Source organism: Nerophis ophidion, linkage group LG21 (assembly GCF_033978795.1).
Source record: "Nerophis ophidion isolate RoL-2023_Sa linkage group LG21, RoL_Noph_v1.0, whole genome shotgun sequence".
In the NCBI taxonomy this organism is placed as follows: Eukaryota; Metazoa; Chordata; class Actinopteri; order Syngnathiformes; family Syngnathidae; genus Nerophis; species Nerophis ophidion.
In genome coordinates, this window is record NC_084631.1 from 35,605,980 (window position 1) to 35,622,556 (window position 16,577).

At 42.0% G+C, this 16,577-nt stretch overlaps 1 protein-coding gene and 1 long non-coding RNA gene across 2 annotated transcripts in view; one reads left to right on the forward strand and one right to left on the reverse strand.

The window, feature by feature from the left end:
* LOC133540048 (uncharacterized) overlaps positions 1-16,062 on the forward strand; it is a 119,753-nt gene extending 103,691 nt beyond the window's left edge. Inside the window, exon 4 of the long non-coding RNA XR_009803531.1 lies at positions 15,775-16,062. This is a non-coding gene — a long non-coding RNA (uncharacterized LOC133540048). The remainder of the gene's footprint in view (positions 1-15,774) is intronic.
* LOC133539485 (sterile alpha motif domain-containing protein 1-like) lies at positions 9,493-10,275 on the reverse strand. The gene is made up of 2 exons (XM_061881475.1): positions 9,851-10,275; positions 9,493-9,773 (listed from the first exon to the last, which is right to left on the reverse strand). Exons 1-2 carry the CDS (start codon positions 10,256-10,258, stop codon positions 9,711-9,713), a joined length of 471 nt encoding a protein of 156 aa, XP_061737459.1. The 5' UTR covers positions 10,259-10,275; the 3' UTR covers positions 9,493-9,710.
* Positions 16,063-16,577: the final 515 nt, after the last annotated feature.

Sequence of the window (16,577 nt, forward strand, 5' to 3'; positions counted from 1 at the left end):
TAACAATACATATCAATACAGCCTGCAGGGATACAGTTATTAATATTAACAATGTATATCAAGGCAGTCCGCAAGGGATAGAGTTATTAATATTAACAATATAACAATATATACATCAATACAGTCCGCAAGGGATACAGTTATTAATATTAACAAATATATATCAATGCAGTCTGCAAGGGATACAGTTATTAATATTAACAATATAACAAGATATATCAATACAGTCTGCAAGGGATACAGTTATTAATATTAACAATATAACAATATATATCAATACAGTCTGCAAGGGATACATTTATTATTATTAAAAATATATATCAATACAGTCCGCAAGGGATACAGTTATTAATATTAACACTATATATCAATGCAGTCCGCAAGGGATACAGTTATTAATATTAACAATATAACAATATATATATCCATGCTGTCCGCAAGGGATACAGTTATTAATATTAATAATATATACATCAATACAGTCCGCAAGGGATACAGTTATTAATATTAACAATATATATCAAGGCAGTCCGCAAGGGATAGAGTTATTAATATTAACAATATAACAATATATACATCAATACAGTCCGCAAAGGATACAGTTATTAATATTAACAATATAACAATATATATCCATGCAGTCCGCAAGGGATACAGTTATGAATATTAACAATATAACAATATACATCAATGCAGTCTGTGAAGCACACATGATTGTGTGTCCTGCTGGTCCACTAATAATACTCACCTTTATTAGTTAATTGTACTCATTTTCATTCATTACAAGTTTCTATTTAATTGTTTTTATTTTATTTTAGTTTATTTTTTGTTCAACAAATGTTTTTGTTTTTTAATAGTCAAGTCTTTGAAGTCAAACTTAAGGATGCACTTCTACGCAATAAGAACAAATGGACATCTTAGTGTAAATGAAATATATGTTTTTTATTGTAATTTAGTCATTAAATAAAATAGTGAACATAGTAGACAACTTGTCTTTTAGTAGTAAGTAAACAAACAAAGACTCTAAATTAGTCCGCTGACGTATGCAGTAACATATTGTGTCATTTATACACCTATTATTTTCTACACATTATGAGGGACAAACTGTAAAAAATTATTATTAATCCACTTGTTCATTTACAGTTAATATCTGCTTAGTTTCTGTTTTAACATGTTCTATCTACACTTCTGTTAAAATGTAATAATCACTTATTCTTCTCTTCTTTGATACTTTACATTAGTTTTGGATGATACCACACATTTATGTATCGATGCAATACCAAGTAGTTACAGGATCATACATCAAAATATAATACCAGATAAACCAATAATAATATGGTTAAGAAATACTGATGTAAAGGGTAGGTGTCACCCTGTTTTCTGTTTCAACATGTTCTATATACACTTCTGTTAAAATGTAATAATCACTTATTCTTCTCTTCTTTGATACTTGACATTAATTTTGGATGATACCACATATTTAGGCATCGATCCGATACCAAGTTGTTACAGGATCATACATTGGTCATATTAAAGATATGAATGCTCGTTATTCAAGTATTTACCTTGGTTTGATGCAAAGGTGGTAATACTAACGTGGCGGAGTATGTTTTGAAGCCGCGCTTTAAAACCGTGTTTGAATCGTCACCTTGACCCAAATACCTTCACATTGAGCTTCACGCACCCTCTTTAAGAACCAGTAGAATTTCCGTTTTTTTGTTTTTTTTGCTGTACTTCTTCTTCACACCGTTTCTGCTTGCATGCGCTCTGTGTGTGTGTGTGAGTTTTTACACACCTTTAGGTATTTTTCAAAGGCAGTAGTAGCACAGTATTTGAAATAAGTAATTAGCACCCTGCTACTTTATTAATACGGGTAAACCGTACAACCCTAATGTGTACAGATAAAAAAAAAAAAGAGAAAAAGATGATGTCATTTGTTCACTCTTTGAACTATGACCATGTTATTGTAAATAACACGTTAGTATTATTCAAATGTGTTGTTTCGGATGAAGCGCATGCTTTCATGCACATCATTCATGGGGCGCAGGTGGTAGAGAGGCCGGGCCACCAATTTGAGGGTTCCAGGTTTGAGCCCGGCTTCCCCAATCTCGTTACGTCCGTTTGTGTGCTTGAGCGAGACACTTCACCCTTGCTCCTGATGACTCGTGGTTAGCACCTTGCATCAGTGTGTGAACGTGTGAATGTTATGTATGGTGAATGCGCTTTGGGTATCATTCCAGGTAGAGTAAAGCGCTATATAAATACAGACTAGCGTTGTACGGAATACCGGTACTAGTATAGTATCATGGTACTAATGAATCAAAAACGGTACTATACTCTGTTTGAAAAGTACCAATTCCCAGGCATGACGGCGTGTCGTCACGTCGTGACATTGCTGGTTTTGCGAGCAGAGGAGCATGTTCGGCAGCGCGCACACACAGAGTACATACAAGCAGACACAGAGTGCAGACAGAAAAGGGAGAATGGACGCATTTTGGTGTAAAGATAAAGGTGAAGTTAGAACACTGAAACACCCTCAGGAAGAGCTGCTTTAAGACATGGTGAACAGTCGGCAGTGTTTTAGCTACTTCTAAATCACTAATCCTGGTCTCCATGGCGGCGAAGTAAGTCATTTTCTTACAAGTATCAATTATCACTGCAGGACGAGGAAAAGCTAAACATGTTTCACTATACACCGTAGGAGGATACAATAACTCACCGGCGTCACAATGCTTGGATCTACACCTGACATCCACTGTAATGATACCAAGTACAAGAGCCGTATATAGTCGATACAATGATTATACAATTTTTATTATCACAAAATCTTTTGTCTTTTTTTTAATTGTTAATTAACCCATGAAATATGTTCCTGGACACATGAGGACTTTGAATATAAGCAATGTACGATCCTGTAACTACTTGGTATCGGATCCATACCCAAATGTGTGGTATCATCCAAAGCTAATGTAAAGTATCAAAGAAGAGAAGAATAAGTGATTATTACATTTTAACAGAAGTGTGGATAAAACACGTAAAAACAGAAAATAAGCAGATATTGACAGTAAATGAACAAGTACATCCATTTTTACAGTTTGTCCCTCATGATGTGGACAAAATAATAGGTGTATAAATGACACAATATGACTAATTAGGAGTCTTTGTTTGTTTTCTTACTACTAAAAGACAAGTTCACTATTTTATTTAAGGACTAAATTGCAATAATAAACATATGTTTCATGTACCCTAAGATGTTTTGTTCAAATAAAGACAATAATTCCTTTTTTGTGTTCCCCTTCATTTAGAAAAGTATCGAAATACAATTTGGTACCGGTACCAACATATTGGTATGGAGACAACACTATTACAGACTACCGTATTTTTCGGAGTATAAGTCGCTCCGGAGTATAAGTCGCACCTGCCGAAAATGCACAATAAAGAAGGAAAAAAAACATATATAAGTCGCACTGGAGTATAAGTCACATTTTTGGGGGAAATTTACTTGCTAAAACCTAACACCAAGAATAGACATTTGAAAGGCAATTTAAAATAAATAAAGAATAGTGAACAACAGGCTGAATAAGTGTACGTTATATGAGGCATAAATAACCAACTGAGAAGGTGCCTGCTATGTTAACCTAACATATTATGGTAAGAGTCATTCAAATAACTATAACATATAGAACATGCGATACCTTTAGCAAACTATCTGTCACTCCTAATCGATAAATCCCATGAAATCTTCTTCCTTGATGTCGCTTCTAAACAACTCTGCCAACTCCAAAGGTAAGCGCCGCTTCCTCTTGTCGGTTTCTGATGCATATTTCACTTTGCCCAGCTTGTAATCTGCAGTACATGATTTCCTTTTCGGTGCCATTTTTGTTCAGCCCTTCTCAGTTTTTATAAGTTACCGCCAACGATGAAATGATCAATTCTATTAGCTACGGCAGTACCATATAGCATATAGGAGTTAGCATCCCATGACCCACAATGCACTTCTGCCATGACCCTCCCCCGCCGAACTCTTATTGGTTGAGGTGTGTGTGTGACCATTGCTGACGTGTGTGGGACGATTGCTGACATTTTGTTGTCTCTTCTGCGAATGAGATAAATAATATTATTTGATATTTTACAGTAATGTGTTAATAATCGCTCCGGAGTATGTTTCGCACCCCCGGCCAAACTATGACAAAAACTGCGACTTATGCCATACTTGCCAACCTTGAGACCTCCGATTTCGGGAGGTGGGGGGTTGGGAGGCATGGTCGGGGGTGGGCGGGGGTCGTGGTTGGGGGCGTGGTTAAGAGGGGAGGAGTATATTTACAGTTAGATTCACCAAGTCAAGTATTTCATATAAATATATAATAAATACTTGAATTTCAGTGAATTCTTGCTACACACACACATTTATATATATATGTGTATTTTTATATATGTATATACTGTATAAATAAAAGAAATACTTGAATTTCAGTCTTAATTAATTTACACATTTACACACACATAGCACTCATCTACTCATTGTTGAGTTAAGGGTTGAATTGTGCATCCTTGTTTTTCTAACCATATGCATGTACAGTAGATGGTAGTATTGTCCTTTTTAAGAGGCTTACAACATTGCTGTTTACGGCAGACAAACTGCTTTACGGTAGACGAAAACGGACTGCTGTTGTTGTGTGTTGTTTTACCGCGCTGGGCGGACGTTAATGAGACTGCCTTACAATAAACCCACATTAGAAACTAAGAACTCGCCCTCGATTACTCTACAGTTATAACGTCATTGGGCAGACACGTCTTTTATATTGTAGGAAAGCGGACGTGAAAACAGGCTGTCGACACGTCACTCAGGTCCGCATGGAGCTGGAGGGGGCGTGGCTTCCAGCTCTGCCTGAATTTCGGGAGATTTTTTGGGAGAAAATTTGTCCCGGAAGGTTTTCGGGAGAGGCGCTGAATTTCGGGAGTCTCCCGGAAAATCCGGGAGCGTTGGCAAGTATGACTTATAGTCCGAAAAAGACGGTATTTGCTATGTCAAAGAGCACAAGGCATAGGTAGGTAACGCTGCAGTCATGATTGGTTAGTGTCACCGTATGTATGCAGGTGCTGAGAATCCAAGTTAGCATTGCACCATTTTGTGCACACAACCCAAAAAAATCCAGTCCACTCTTCAGTGACATGGTGTGGTCTCCTCAGCACACCAAAGAGTCCGTCTGCTTTCTGCGTTTATCGCAAAGAGCCACATGTTTCACAGGCTTGCATCATCCACTCCCACACATGCTCGCTCCTCTCCTCAGCATCCACGCTGATGAGCTAGCGCCTCCATGGTTACACGTGTGCCTTCCTGAAGTCGTCCCACTCCATGCTTCGCCTGGCCAACATACGTTTGAGTAAGGGGGGGGCGTAACAATCCAGTTCCAGTCAACGCCAAATGCGTTTCCTGGAAACCTTGTAAAGAGGCGGTTCCACGCATGAGAATTGACAAATATTTATGTCAAAATTAAATCAACCAAAAAAACCACAGAAGTCTCCTCATCCAATGTGTGTTCTTTATGTTCGTGACTATTTACATCGTAGATTGTCACATCACAACTATGAATGAACACATGTGGAGTTATGTACTAAACAAAAAAATAACTGAAAACATGTTTTATATTCCAGTTCCTTCAAAATAGCCACCTTTTGCTGTGATTACTGCTTTGCACACTCTTGGCATTCTCTCCATGAGCTTCAAAAGGTAGTCACCTGAAATGGTTTTCACTTCACAGGTGTCCTAGTAGGCTTCACGGTGGCAGAGGGGTTAGTGCGTCTGCCTCACAATACGAAGTTCCTGCAGTCCTGGGTTCAAATCCAGGCTCGGGATCTTTCTGTGTGGAGTTTGCATGTTCTCCCCGTGAACGCGTGGGTTCCCTCCGGGTACTCCGGCTTCCTCCCACTTCCAAAGACATGCACCTGGGGATAGGTTGTTTGGCAACACTAAATGGTCCCTAGTGTGTGAATGTGAGTGGGAATGTTGTGTGTCTATCTGTGTTGACCCTGCGATGAGGTGGCGACTTGTCCAGGGTGTACCCTGCCTTCCGCCCCATTGTAGCTGAGATAGGCGCCAGCGCCCCCCGCGACCCCAAAAAAGGGAATAAGCGGTAGAAAATGGATGGATGGAAAATCTATTTTGAATCGTAATAAATATAAATCGGGATTTGGATGTGAATCCCCTTTTTGGAACACCCCTAAATATATTCACATTATGATAAAAGTTGGAATTTTACTCAACAGTCGCAATTTTACAAGAAAACCTTAACGTTTAGGTAGTTTTATGAAAATAGTCGTCATATTGCGCGACAAAAATCACAATTTTGTAAGAAAACTTTAAAATGTTGGCAATATCATGATAATAATCTGGATTTTACTTGGCCAAATGATGACAAAAGTCAAAATTTTACTCCAAAAATGTCACTATTTCAAGAAGGGTAGAAACACACACACACACGCACGCACGCACGCACGCACACACACACACACACACACACACACACTCACAAACACACGTTTCCGTTACCTTCTTGAGACCAGCCTTTCTAGATATATAAAGAAGTGTATTAACAACATGAATAATATATACATACTATGCACATATAAAAAAAGCTTTTTGTGAAAAATAAGTTGGAATTTGACAGGAAAAAGGTCCCAATTTCACAAGAAAAACTTAGAAATGTGGCAGTATTATATGGTTTTACCCACGCAAGTCCTAATTTTACATGAAAAATGTAAAAAACATGAGATAAAGGTGGGGATGTTCATGACAAACTGAACATTTGAGCAATGTTATGATAAAAGTTGGAATTTTACTCAACAATCACAGTTTTTTCAAGAAAAGCTTAACGTTTAGGTAATTTTCTGAAAAGAGTTGTCATTTTACTCAACAAAAATGAAAATTTTATAAATTTAAAAAAAAAATGTTGGTAATATTGTAATAATTGAAATTATATTTGGCAAAATTTTGACAAAAGTCATCATTTTACTCCAAAAATTTCACTATTTTACAAGAACAACCCAAAAAAATATCAATATTGTGATAAAAGTCAGAATTTTATATGACAAATATCACCATTTTGCATTAAAAAGTAACAATTTTACATGAAAGCACTCGGGTCATGAGAGGCCCTCATGTTTGTCAGACTTCTCTTCATATCCCGCCTGTCAAAACATTAAAAATGTTTCATCGCATTGTCTCTAGTTAAAAAAGGAACGGTACTTTTCGGGAAATTTTGCCTATCGTTCACAATCTTCATAAAAGACATGACAAGGGTTGTATATTCTCTTCCATCCATCCATCCATCATCTTCCGCTTATCCGAGGTCGGGTCGCGGGGGCAGCAGCCTAAACAGGGAAGCCCGGACTTCCCTCTTAAGTTCTCTTAAGTTTTCTAACTCATAAAATAAACGTAAGTAAAAGAGCAAATGGAAGATCCTCTATTACGGCCATAAAATCCAATAAAACAACATCCAACAAGCGCCGACAATACTTAATTCACATTTGGTGGCTTGAATATGAACCAAAAATTTTGTTATTCTATACGGTAACGCAGACAGACTATCTATAGCGGCGCCGTGATCACCAGCTTGTTGACTGATCAGCTGCTTTCTTGCTCGTCAAACGTGATTCTAAATCCTAAATCATGCCTCTAACCTGGATAGTGCAATGATGAGAACGTATTCCGACAAGCGGGTGCACTTTGACAGCCAATTTAGAACCAGGATTAGCAAGAAAAGACACGGAAAGTTGCTTAATTCCACCTCCCTTTTCTTGGCGAGGATCTAAAAGGCACTGTAAAACCATTCTATCAGTCGAGATCCTAATAACAGCAGACATAGTACAGTAAGTGACTGTTTATTATGTTTGTTGGCTCACATTGTCTGCAGTGAGTAATAATCAGTGATGTAGTTAAATAAATAAAAAAGTGAATGAAGGCGCCGCGTATGATTTAATGAACAAAACACATAAATATTAAATGTTACTACATTACATATATACTTACATCATGAAGATAAAACATTAATGGATGTTCTTTTTAAAGGCTTTGTAGGTAAAATAGTAAATGTGTTATACTTTTATCGTGCTTTTCCACCTTCAAAGTACTCAAAGCGCTTTGACACTATTTCCACATTCACCCATTCACACACACATTCACACACTGATGGCCATGCAAGGCCCTAACCAGCACCCATCAGGAGCAAGGGTGAAGTGTCTTGCTCAAAGACACGACGGACGTGACGAGGTTGGTAGTAGGTGGGGATTGAACCAGGAACCTTCAGGTTTTTTTTTTACAGGCATGACGGCGCAACGTCACATCATAACATTGCTTGTTTTACGAGCAGAGGAGCATTTTCGGCAGTGCACACACACAGAGTACATACAAGCAGACACATCGTGTAGACAGAAAAGGGAGAATGGACGCATTTTGGTGTAAAAAGTAATGATAAAGGTGAAGTTATAACACTGAAACACCATCAGGAAGAGCTGCTTTAAACTATGGCTAGCTAGCTAGCGCTTAACATCCATCCGCAGTGTTTTAGCTACTTATAAATCACTAATCCTGGCCTCCATGGCGACAAAGTAAGTTTCTTCTTCACTACACACTGTAGGAGGATACAATAGCTCAGTTTAAACAAATGCCAATTGAAGGACCTACACCTGTCATCCACTGTAATGATACCAAGTACAGGAGCGTATCTTGTTGATACTGCTATTATTACATGGATATTTTCTTGCATCACAAAATTGTGAATTAAAATGTATGTTTATAAAGTCAGTAAATACGTCCCTGGACACATGAGGACTTTGAATATGACCAATGTATGATCCTGTAACTACTAGGTATCGGATCGATACCTAAATGTGTGGTATCGTCCAAAACTAATGTAAAGTATCAAAGAAGAGAAGAATAAGCTATTATTATATTTAAACAGAAGTGTAGATGGAACATGTTGAAACAGAAAACAGGGCGACACCTACCCTTTACATCAGTATTTCTTAACCACATTATTATTGGTTTATCTGGTATTATATTTTATTGTACGATTCTGTAACTAATTTGTATCGAATCCATACCTAAATGTGTGGTATCATCCAAAACTAATGTCAAGTATCAAAAAAGAGAAGAATAAGTGATTATTACATTTTAACAGAAGTGTAGATAGAACACGTTAAAACAGATAATAAGCAGATATTAACAGTAAATGAACAAGTAGATTAATAAAACATTTTTACAGTTTGTCCCTCATAATGTGTACAAAATAATAGGTGTATAAATGACACAATATGTTACTGCATACATCAGCAGACTAATTAGGAGTCTTTGTTTGTTTACTTACTACTAAAAGACAAATTTGTTGGGATGTCGCATGGCTGCAGTTGTGTGACCTCAAGTATGCAAAAATCCAGGAGAGCAGAAAGCAGGTAAGATGATTTTAATTTCATCAAAGTAAAAGATATAAACAGAAAGCAGTCTTGCATGGAGATGTTCCCAACATAGGTTTTAACTTCGAGCACTGAGGAGTGCTCGAGTGAAACATAAATAGACCTGTTGATTGACCGCAGCTGAGGACCGCTGCCAATCAACGGCGAGTGTGACAAAAACAGTGCTCAGCGGAGTAAACAGGAAGTATGACAAAATAAGAGCACTGAACAGGAAACAAAGTACAAAACACGAAAAACTATCAGAAAGTAAGTGACAGATCGTTACAGGACCTCCCCCTCAAGGAACAGATACCAGATGTTCCCTGGAAAAGAAAAATGGAAAAAAATGTCCACAAAGTAAGGGAGGATGGAAGGAGGATTTGGTGGAAGGTCGCCAAACCTTGTGTCCCCGCAGCCAGCGAGGGAAAGTCAGGTGGCGACGGCGCGTAGAGCGCCGCTGGAACTGGCGGGGCGGGCGGCCACGGAACAGCCACATCATTGGCCGAAAAAGAGACGAGTGCATCCCGCGAGGAGGACGCCCAGGGCACGGCCACATCCGCGGCTGACGTGGAGGCGGGCGCGCTGAAGCAGGCCCGGAGACAGCAGACAAAGCGGCGGGGGCTGCAGCCAAAACAGATACCTCTGCAGGAGGCGGCTGAGGAGCCGATGTTGGTGCCGGCGTGGAAGCGGCAGACGTCATCGGCGGCGTGGAAGCGGCAGACGTCATCGGCGGCGTGGAAGCGGCAGACGTCATCGGCGGCGTGGAAGCGGCAGACGTCATCGGCGGCGTGGAAGCGGCAGACGTCATCGGCGGCGTGGAAGCGGCAGACGTCATCGGCGGCGTGAAAGCGGCAGACGTCATCGGCGGCGTGAAAGCGGCAGACGTCATCGGCGGCGTGAAAGCGGCAGACGTCATCGGCGGCGTGAAAGCGGCAGACGTCATCGGCGGCGTGAAAGCGGCAGACGTCATCGGCGGCGTGGAAGCGGCAGACGTCATCGGCGGCGTGGAAGCGGCAGACGTCATCGGCGGCGTGGAAGCGGCAGACGTCATCGGCGGCGTGAAAGCGGCAGACGTCATCGGCGGCGTGAAAGCGGCAGACGTCATCGGCGGCGTGAAAGCGGCAGACGTCATCGGCGGCGTGAAAGCGGCAGACGTCATCGGCGGCGTGAAAGCGGCAGACGTCATCGGCGGCGTGAAAGCGGCAGACGTCATCGGCGGCGTGAAAGCGGCAGACGTCATCGGCGGCGTGAAAGCGGCAGACGTCATCGGCGGCGTTGAAGCGGCAGGCGTCATCGGAGGCGTGATTGTTGCAGATGTCATCGGCGGCGTGAAAGCGGCAGATGACGCCGGGCGAGGAGCAGCAAATGCTGGCCGAGGAATAGCGGATGCCGGCGGTGACGAAGCCCGGCGTGGTGCTGCTCTTGGCGGCGTTGGGGCTCGGCGTGGAGCCGGCGTTGGGGCTCGGCGTGGAGCCGGCGTTGGGGCTCGGCGTGGAGCCGGCGTTGGGGCTCGGCGTGGAGCCGGCGTTGGGGCTCGGCGTGGAGCCGGCGTTGGGGCTAGGCGAAAGCCCGCCAGGGACGTAGATGTCTCCGTGGAAGGAGACGCTGGCGGGGATGACAGCGGTGTGTGCCTGGCTGCACCGCAGTGTATAGTGGGCCCCCCTCCACTAGGTGGCTGCCAGACACCGTTCACACATGCGGGAAAACGTGCCTGCTCGTCGGAGTCCCCCGGTGCGAAAACCAGGGACGGGCGGGAGGGGACCAGGAGGAGGGACGAAGACACGTCCCGTGCCAAGTCCCAGCAGGAGGACAAAAGCGACCTCACTGTGGGCTCCACTGGAGCTCTCGGCGAACCAAAAAAGAGAGCGGGAGCTGGCAAAAAGAGCAGCCGGGGAGCAGCCGCTGGAAGCTGCGTAGGAGCAGGGAGAAGCAGCTCAGCAGACGACGGGAAGGATGGCGGCGGCGGACGTGCCGGTCGGAGAGCCGCAGTCGGCGACGGAGCCGCAGGAGCCGCGAGACGTGAAGGAGGAGGCGGGCGCGCCGGTCGGTGAGCCGTAGCCGGCAGCGTTGCCGAGAGGAAGGATGGCGGCGGAGGACGCGCCGGTCGGAGAGCCGTAGCCGGTAGCGTTGCCGCGGGAGCCGCGAGGCATGCAGGAAGTGGCGGACGCGCCGGTCGGAGAGCCGAAGCCGGTGGCGTTGCCGCGGGGAGAGGGTCCGCGTCTGTAGGCTGGGACCGCACAAACCTGGCCTTCAAGTCCTCCAGGAATTGTGCGGTCCAGAACGTCGGCTGAGGATTGCCGACAGGGATTCTCGCGAGGTCACAATTTTCTGGCTCGAAGTTACTGTTGGGATGTCGCATGGCTGCAGTTGTGTGACCTCAAGTATGCAAAAATCCAGGAGAGCAGAAAGCAGGTAAGATGATTTTAATTTCATCAAAGTAAAAGATATAAACAGAAAGCAGTCTTGCATGGAGATGTTCCCAACATAGGTTTTAACTTCGAGCACTGAGGAGTGCTCGAGTGAAACATAAATAGACCTGTTGATTGACCGCAGCTGAGGACCGCTGCCAATCAACGGCGAGTGTGACAAAAACAGTGCTCAGCGGAGTAAACAGGAAGTATGACAAAATAAGAGCACTGAACAGGAAACAAAGTACAAAACACGAAAAACTATCAGAAAGTAAGTGACAGATCGTTACAAAATTCACTATTTTATTTAATGACTAAATGACAATAATAAACATATGTTTCATGTACCCTAACATTTTTTGTTCAAATAAAGAAAATAATGAAATTTTTTGTGGTCCCCTTTAATCAGAAAAGTATCGAAAAGTACCGAAAATTATTAAAATACATTTTGGTACCGGTACTAAATTATTGGTATGGGGACAACACCAGTCAGTACATATTGGTAACTATTCGTGGTGGGTGGAGCTTGGCGGCAAAAACTGGCCCTCGCCATCAACCATCAAACCGCTTCACTTTAGATCAGTGGTTCTCAACCTTTTTTCAGTGATGTACACCCTGTGAACATTTTTTTTAATTCAAGTACCCCCTAATCAGGGCGAAGCATTTTTGGTTGAAAAAAAAAAAGAGATGAAGGAAAATACAGCACTATGTCATCAGTTTCTGATTTATTAAATTGCATAACAGTGCAAAATATTGCTCATTTGTAGTGGTCTTTCTTGAACTATTTCGAAAAAAAAGATGTAAAAATAATTACAAACTTGTTGAAAAATAAACAAGTGATTCAATTATAAATAAAGATTTTTACACATAGAAGTAAGTAAAAGTGCCCTTTTTGGGGATTGTAATAGAGATCCATTTGGATTCATGAACTTAATTCTAAACAATTCTTCACAAAAAAACAAATATTTAACAACAATATTTATGGAACATGTCCACAAAAATGAATATTGCATTGTTGCAGTTCTTTTCACAGTTTTTGTTGAAGTATTATTCAATAAATATATTTATAAAGGATTTTTGCATTGCTGCTATTTTTAGAATATTTAAAAAAATCTCACATACCCCTTGGCATACCTTCAAGTACCCCCTAGGGTACGCGTACCCCCATTTGAGAACCACTGCTCTAGATCAGTGGTGTCCAAAGTGCGGCCCGCAGGTCATTTTTTAACGGCCCCACGGCACATTTCAAAAATACTATGGAAAAAAATTAAAAACATAAAAAGTGGTATAAAAGAGAAAACAGCTGAAATGTAACAAGAAAATGATGCAATGTTTATTCTAATAACACACAGCTGCCATGCACAGGCTGTTTCTTTCTTTAGAAAAAAATAGTGAATCAAAATGAATGATGAATTATTGACCAACTCAAGGCTCCAATTTTGTCACAATAAATATTCCCTTTTGGGGGCAAATGTTGCATATTTTGTGTTTGCCATATAAAAAACTGAGCTGTTTTTTTTTTTTCAAAGAAGGGCCTAAAAGGAACAAACAAAAAACTACAAAAAAACTTATAATTGACAAATGGATCTGAAGTTGATCTTGAGACCATTGTGTTAAAAGTAAACAGTAAAAAAAAAAAAATATATATATATATATATTCATTTTGCAACACTTTAATGAGTAGGACCCTTTTGGATCAGTGTGTTTGGTTTTTAAGTGTCATTGCACAAAAAAACCCAGTGAATTAAAATCAATGATGTTATGAGTTGTTGACCTTTTTTCTACTTAAAAAATGTATTGGGTGAAAATATTGCATATTTAGTTTCTTTTTCATAAAAAAAACATGGTTTTCTTTGACAAAAAGAGCATACAACTTAAATCTTTAAAAATGTCATCTTGACAGATGGACTTAATGTTGATCTAGAGCAGGGGTAGGGAACCTTTTTGGCTGAGAGAGCCAAGAAGCCAAATATTTTAAAATGTATTTCCGTAAGAGCCATAGGATATTTTTTTAACACTGAACACAACTAAACGCGTGCATTTTTAAGTAAGACCAACATTTTTAGAGTATAATAGGTCTCTTATTCTTTGTAATAATTCGAAGCTAAAAGTGGAGGGGGCGTAGCCTGCAAGCCTGCAGCGAAAAGGGGTGTACCAGGACCGGCTTCGAAATCAGCAACAGGTGTGTAAATGGCCCGCCTGGGCCTTGTTTTCTAATCACCTGTCGCCATGTCTTAAGAAGGAGCCAGGAGGATGGACGGGGTTGGGGCTGGAGCCAGAGTGCGAGTGAGAACGAAAGAGAAAAAGACAATTGCTGGAAAGCAACTGAGAGACTTATTGAAAAATTAAACAATATTGTAACCCTGAAACAGGCTCTCATGTCGGTGCTTGGTGGTCTGAAGAACCCCCAGGAGAGCAAGCCCCTAACTAACCAATAATAAATAAATAACTTCTTACCATTAAAGGGGAACATTATCACCAGACCTATGTAAGTGTCAATATATACCTTGATGTTGCAGAAAAAAGACCATCTATTTTGTTAACCGATTTCCGAACACTAAATGGGTGAATTTTGGCCAATTAAACGCCTTTCTGTTAATCGCGCTGGAACATTATTTTTAACACTGATTACAAGTGGAATTATTCATTACTTATCGTGTTATGCAATGTCAATCAATCATCAATCAATGTTTATTTGGGGCGGTATAGCTCAGTTGGTAGAGCGGCCGTGCCAGCAACTTGAGGGTTGCAGGTTCGATCCCCGCTTCCGCCATCCTAGTCAATGCCGTTGTGTCCTTGGGCAAGAAACTTTACCTACCTGCTCCCAGTGCCACCCACACTGGTTTAAATGTAACTTAGATATTGGGTTTCACAATGTAAAGCGCTTTGATTCACTTGAGGAAAAAGCGCTATATAAATATAATTCACTTCACAATTCACTATTTATATAGCCCCAAATCACAAATGTCTCAAAGGACTGCACAAATCATTATGACTACAACATCCTCGGAAGAACCCACAAAAGGGCAAGGAAAACTCACACCCAGTGGGCAGGGAGAATTCACATCCAGTGGGACGCCAGTGACAATGCTGACTATGAGAAACCTTGGAGAGGACCTCAGATGTGGGCAACCCCCCCCCTCTCTAGGGGACCGAAAGCAATGGATGTCGAGCGGGTCTAACATGATACTGTGAAAGTTCAATCCATAGTGGCTCCAATACAGCCGCGAGAGTTCAGTTCAAAGCGGATCCAAGACAGCAGCGAGAGTCCCGTCCACAGGAAACCATCTCAAGCGGAGGCGGATCAGCAGCGTAGAGATGTCCCCAACTGATACACAAGCGAGCGGTCCATCCTGGGTCCTGACGAGCCAGCTCAGATTTACCTGAGAGCCGGATGCAGTCACCAAAAGAGCCGCATCTGGCTCACGAGCCATAGGTTCTATACCCCTGGTCTAGAGATTTAAAACTTGAATAATAATGATAAATAAATGATAAATGGGTTGTACTTGTATAGCGCTTTTCTACCTTCAAGGTACTCAAAGCGCTTTGACACTACTTCCACATTTACCCATTCACACACACTAATGGAGGGAGCTGCCATGCAAGGCGCCAACCAGCACCCATCAGGAGCAAGGGTGAAGTGTCTTGCTCAGGACACAACGGACGTGACGAGGTTGGTACTAGGTGGGGATTGAACCAGGGACCCCCTCGGGTTGCGCACGGCCACTCTCCCACTGCGCCACGCCGTCCCTGATAATAAAACTGAATAATGACACATTTTTAACATTTTATTTTTACCAAAAACCCTTTGGGGTCCCCGGGATCGAGCCTGAGTGGAGGCCTAAATGTATATTTTTTATTCATATATCGTATTGGTTTTTAAAGTAAATGTCCCCCGCTTGCTTTGATTTTTCAGTGTACGGCCCTCAGTGGAAAAAGTTTGGACACCCCTGCTTTGGATGATCGCCTCTCCTTCCAAGCTGATTTTAGCTTTAAGGTCGTGGATATCGACAGCAACACGGAGCCCTTGTGAAGGAATAAATCAATAAAAGAAGAGTGGTAACTTCCTTCCTTCCACATGCGCCCATCTTCCTCAACGGTTTTGATGTCGGGAAGGACTTGACTGCATTTGGAGGGCCCGCGCCACCATTTCTTGTTGCTACGGCGCCTTTCTTCTGAATGGCTAAGCCTTTGCAGAACAACAATAGACGCATTCGATGAATAAATAATTACACAATGGACACGTGGATTGAGTCTTCACCCACATAGCATTTAAATATTCTGTATTTTTCCTTATCTTTTGAGAAACTAATATGAGAAACGAGAAGGTTGTTACGCAATTAGGCAAATGTATTCCCAACATGCTCTTTATATATCTACAGTGCGAGCGCCATGTATCGCAGTGGCAGTGGCAGTTCGACAAAAAAAACATTCCTCCTCGTGCGCATGCAGAACAGTTCATGGGTAATTGATGTGCCGAGTCTTATTTTGGGAGCTGAATCAAACGAGCGGGCTTCACGCATCACCTGGCAAAGATAGGAGGGAGGGAGGGAAAGAAGCAAAGAGAGTAGAGAAGTACACAAAGATGCGAGGCCGGCTACCCGCGGCTGCACTTCCTACTACACGGCCATGACCAGCCTGCACACGTGAAGTCGCTCTTATGCATGAATATTTCAGTTTGCTTGAAAACGTGCCGCCCATCCCCCCCACCCCCCGCCA